This window comes from Juglans microcarpa x Juglans regia, chromosome 3S (assembly GCF_004785595.1).
Source record: "Juglans microcarpa x Juglans regia isolate MS1-56 chromosome 3S, Jm3101_v1.0, whole genome shotgun sequence".
Classification (NCBI taxonomy): Eukaryota; Viridiplantae; Streptophyta; class Magnoliopsida; order Fagales; family Juglandaceae; genus Juglans; species Juglans microcarpa x Juglans regia.
In genome coordinates this window covers 22,492,013-22,497,859 of record NC_054599.1, presented here as the reverse complement: position 1 = coordinate 22,497,859, position 5,847 = coordinate 22,492,013, and the positions used below count along the sequence as shown (strand labels likewise).

General features: G+C 35.2%; 1 protein-coding gene across 1 annotated transcript; it reads left to right on the top strand.

The window, feature by feature from the left end:
* Nucleotides 1–4,225: 4,225 nt before the first annotated feature.
* Nucleotides 4,226–5,302, top strand: LOC121258798 (AT-hook motif nuclear-localized protein 25-like). Its single transcript, XM_041160334.1, has one exon. It carries the CDS (start codon nucleotides 4,451–4,453, stop codon nucleotides 5,300–5,302), a length of 852 nt encoding a protein of 283 aa, XP_041016268.1. The 5' UTR covers nucleotides 4,226–4,450.
* Nucleotides 5,303–5,847: the final 545 nt, after the last annotated feature.

Genomic DNA, 5,847 nt, shown 5'->3' with positions numbered 1-5,847 from the left:
AAAATATCTACATGGCAGCTTCTAATTGATTTCCGATAAGTGGAGTTTTTAGGTGACACCGGTCTGAAAAGGAACTGGAGATGGAATTATTTGCTGTTAGTTGACAGATTTGTAGTCATACATCAATCTTTTTCTACAGCACGATACACATGCCATGGAAATATCTTGGTCAATGAGTGGCCACAATTATTCAATTGGGTTGTCACCACCTTGCGTACTATAGCTTGTTGGCTTCATTGTCCATACCACATCATCAACCATACAACAAATCATTTAAAACCACGTGAATAATGATATTATTGTGAAATCACTTATCTCAAAAATTCAAATTGATGAGAAGAAATATATTTAATTATTCATATCATATTCTTAACAGTCGTTATGACTATTTTACACTAAACATTATGATAATTACAATCACTTAAACACCAGTTTAAGAACAAGGTTTATTAATGTAACATGGCATAATATTAGTGATTTAATCTTCCTAATCATGATTTAAATTAGCAGTTTCAATGGTTTGAATGTTGTAATTATTTGATTGAACAGTACTACTTCCTAGTTCACTTTATAGGCCAATGGTCTTCCCTTTTCCTTTTCCTTTACGTAAAGGGCAGGCCGGAGGAAATTCTAGAGGCTCGAATTACTTTATCTACGCATGATGGAATAGTCTGGACTGAATATATATATATATATATATATATATATATATATATATATATATATAAAAAGGTGATGACAAATGTACTGATTCCGTGTGATTTACGAGTAAGACGTTATAGGTCGTGTAATTAAAATTATTTATATAAATATTAATCTTAATTAACATGGTATCTTAGAATTAGATGAGAGTATTGCGTGTCCGTATTATGAAAATACTTAATTATTACTTGGCTAATAAATAGAAGAATAATTATTCTATTCTTAAATTGGTGCACAAAATTATAACTTAAATGATAAGATTCAAAATTTTAAATTTATATTTCAAATTAAATTATGTCACTAAATAATTTATTATATGTTCTCTACACATTAGATTGAAAACAAAATTTATTTAAATAGAATAATCATTAAATAGTCTTAAAATATAAATTACGTGAGACTACTCTCGTCCACACAATAAAATTTAATTCTTATATAAATAATATGAAATCTTGAAATAGAAGGAGAGATGGCATATTTATAAAATAAATATAATTGAAGGGCTCGTTTGAGAGAATACGTGCATGTTTGAGATTGTAGCGAGAAATATAAATTATAGTTTTATGATTTATAGTTTAAGTAATAAATTTTATCATTAAAAAGTTATTTATTTTTTGATAATTATATATTTAAAACATTTTCAAATATATTATATTTTTTTATAAACAAATTAAAAAAAAAGTACTTTATATATGAGGTAGAAATGACATGAAAATATTATTTAATTTTTTAAAAATTACGACCGTATTCTTAAAAATTAAAAAATTATAGTTATCTCAAATATACTTTTAACTTATTTAAAATTAAAACATACTTTTATCTATAATACTCAAATAAACCATTTTTATATTAAATAAGTTTTAAAATTATTAAAATACTTTTTAAAACTCCAAACACAACTCCAATCACGCCCTAAACGTTGAGTCAGAGAATGGTCGGCCCGCCATGGTGGAATGATTGGAACAGCCGCGTCAAGTCCAAGCTAAAGCCCTCTAATAGACTAATATAAAGCTGCTGCAAAGGCAAAGTAGTGTTCATATTTAAGACTTGACCTCGATTTTCGACTTGGACTATGTTTTCTTGGCCCAAATGAAATCAGGGCCTCCCTACCCTACCCTACCCCACCCTTTCTTGTTTCCATATCACCACGGGCCTCTTTTTTATTATTATTTTAATTTATCAAAAGAGAAATTACTTATATCAGCCGCTGTAGCCGCAACACACATTGTTGAGAAGAGAAAAAAAAAAATACTATGTATGATGTGCAGAGAGTGCGACTGATGTATAGCCAAAATGACTCAATTTTAAGGTTTCACCCGTATAATATATTAGAGTATCCTTATTTGAGAAATATTTTAACTATAAAAAAATTATATAAATGTAAGTTTACAAAGTAATAATTTGATATGATACGTAGATTGTAAAGTTATTTTTATCATAAAGTAGATATTACTGATTACATGAAATTACCACGTCACTAATTTGTTAGTTTACTTTTATGTAATATCTTTGTATCTATGATATATATATATCATGTTGTACTTATGGCTTATGATTATACATAGAAAAACAGAAAGATACATAAAATATTGATTTAGATCTTTTGATTTTTTTTCATTATTTAAGAATTAAAAGTGAGAGACAATATATATACTATAAGAAAAATGACCTTTTTTAATGCCACATTTGGTCGCTAAAAGTGGCATGAATCGTCGGAATTAGTTTTTCCTAAACGTTTATACTTCGATGCACGTTAGATGCGAAAGTTGCTTTACAAAAACTTTTTACCAACGATTTCAAAAAAAATGTCACAAAAACATAGTTATTTACGGCGCTGATATACTGTCGCAAATAGATATATAAGTGCCAGAAAAAAATGGTACATAGAATCGTGTATTTGAACGGTTTTTGGGCCAAAAATGGCCCAATAAGGGGGGGGGGGGGGGATTGATTGACCCCCACTTGCACCCCGTTATTTGGGATGGGGTATCCCTTCCCCGCACGCCGAGGGAGGGGGACGAGGCGGCGAGGAGGGGGACGAGGAGAAAAATCAATTAGACCCCACGCATGCAGGGGCGAGGGGTGGTGTGGGGGCTACCCGCCCTGCAGGGAGCGGGTAGCACCCCTAGATTCGGCAGAGTGAATAACAACGATTAATTAAACATTAAAATGGATATCCAAAAAGCAGGACCCCTGGCCTTCCCTCTCTTTTTGAGAGAGACAGGAGAAATCTTTTTTAAAAACTTTTCTGGTTCAGTTTGTCACCAAATTTTCAGAAGATCAATTGAGAGATTTTTTTTAGCATTTAATTTATCAACAATATATGTTCCCATGCAAAATAAAAGAAATTTAGCCTCGGCCTGTTTCGATCTTCTAAACTTGAGTATTCGTAGGAAGCTGCTTTGTACGTTACGTTTCTGCCAATTAATACGTACGTGATTTGGAAAACGAAACCTGATCGATCAACTCCGATCCGAGTTATATATTTTAAGTATTGGAAGTGTAATTAATTTTACGTGCATGGGAAATACATGAATACCAGTCATGATCGATCGATGGCTAATTGAAGTAAGTAGTAGTACTGGATGATCAGGTAATTAATTAGGAAGCTGGAGAAAAAGAAATCCATGGCCGTCAAAAGATCACTCGTAAATTAAAATTAGAAATACAAAGGGAATAATTAATTATGAACATGAACTTCTAACTAATTATTTTAGTTTTGCTTTAATTGCCTGGAAGCTTGCTAATTAATTTATGCTATTTTATTAAAAGTTTCTCTAAAAGCTAGCTAAATTAAATAATTTCTTTTCACTGTATTACAATTAGTTGGCACACCACCTTACTTAATTACTCCAAAAGCCAGCTTAAATCATAATGATTTTATGTTAACCATTCTGATCTCATATTAGCAATACAAAAGCAATATTAATTAATATCTTTATTAAAAGGTTGAGTTTAATTTGCATCCTAGCTGCAGCTAGCTAGCTGAAGTTCCTGATCTCGGTATGTATTATGTAAGAGATCAGAAGAGGAAAGGTCTATAAACAAGAAAAATAGATGATAACTCGAAGCTACTGCAAACTAGATAAAAAAATACTTAATTGCATCCAGCATCTTAAGTTTCGTACACGAAAAAAAGTAAATTTTATTATTTTTTAAAGAGAGTTAGAAGAATTTGAACATCAAAGACTATTAATTAATTAACGTACGTTACTCAAATACATATTTTCGTTCATTTTCATTTTAATATGAAAAAAGTTGTGTTTAATAATAGAAAAAGGAACGTACCAGCTAGCTTTTCTTTATCGGTGATACACTCGTATACAGCTTCCCTCATGTCTTTCTCAGCTTTTTCTACGTAATTTGAATTCATTCAACTTAATGTTTGGTTTTCGAACACAAACACAGCTTTTAAAGAGCATATCTTTATTAATTTTACGTATAAAATATAGTATTCTTTATGAATAAAATATTATATGACATTGTTAATCATGATATATATTGGGCAGGCCGGTTTCTCCATCTTTTCATACTTTTGTAGGGTTGATCAACCTCTTCTTCCCACTTCTTTCAATGTTCCTGCAAAGATCTCATGCAAGCTCGGTAGGGATTAGCAACTCATGATCAGTAATCATCATTATAGAGATCATGATTCTGTAGTATCATACGTATCCTCTCCTTTTCATTGTGGAAAGCATATAGTTAGGTGGTGAGAATCTGTGAGATAGAGATCAAATAGATTCACCAAATGTCCGGCTTAGAACCAGGTTCTGATCGCTATGCCCGGCAGCTCCCGGTGCCGGAGCTCCAGCTGCAAAGATCAGCACAGCCCCAACTCGCAGATTCAGAAAAGTCTTCAGAGAGAGAGTTAAGAACACCTGCTGCCCCCACTACAACTTCAGGAGCAACCTCGTCCACTACTCGCAGGCCTCGTGGACGTCCTCCAGGTTCGAAGAACAAGCCCAAGCCACCGATAATCATAACCAGGGACAGCCCAAATGCGCTAAGATCCCGTGTACTAGAAGTCTCTGCCGGTTCAGACATAGTTGAGTCGGTGTCAAGCTACGCCCGGCGCCGCGGCTGCGGAGTTTGCGTTCTTAGTGCCAACGGGGCCGTAAACAATGTTACCTTGCGCCAGCGATCGGCAACCCCATCTGGGTGTGTAGTAACGTTACATGGGCGGTTAGAGATTCTGTCTCTGACGGGGGCAGCTCTACCGCCACCAGCTCCTCTGGGAGCAGGTGGCTTGACGATATTTTTGGCAGGCGGGCAGGGACAGGTGGTAGGAGGGAGTGTGGTGTCGCCATTGACGGCTTCAGGTCCTGTTCTGTTGATGGTTGCGTCATTTGCGAACGCGGTATATGAAAGGTTGCCATTGGAGGAGGAAGAGTCGAGAGTACCGGTGCAGGTACAGCCGGCAAACTCACAATCTTCGGGAGTGACCGGTATTGGGGGTAGTGGGCAATTGGGTGATCATGGGGGGAGCGGCAGCAGTGGTGGAGGTGGTGGTGGTGGTACTGTTCCTTTTTACAACTTGGGTATGAGCTCGGGAAATTATACTTTCCATAATGATCGTGCGTTTGGTTGGGGTGGCAATTAATGCAGCTAGCCAGACCTCCATTCGAGTGATCTTAAGGTTCTTCTTGTCAGACAAGCTAGCTGGAGAGGTAACGAGAAGCAGATGAAGATCATAAGATCATCATGGTGTGCTACTGACACAATTTTCTGGGAAAAAAGTACTAGCTAGGATGAAAATGATTTGATGTTTCATCATGAGTGGGAAAGAAATGTTTCTGGGGCAGGATTTGTGGTACATATAGGAGTCCATGAGTACTTTCATCAGGTAGCTAGATGAATGAAAGCATGATGATCAGTTGTCAGCTGGATGGGAAGCAACCCTGATCAGTCATAGCATTGTCTTCTTTCCTTCTTTTCCTCAATTGTTCGAGATTTCTCCTTTCTTTCTTTCTTCTTCCCCCTGTTTTATCAAATTTTTACCTTTTTCCAGTTCATATCTATATCTCTGATCCTGATCTGCCTTTTCATATTGTTCTATGCTTTCTCATTGAGACACGTTTGCTCGCGTACATGCATTTATATTTCTCGAAACGTAATACTTCTCCTTTCGATCTAAAATTAGGAAGG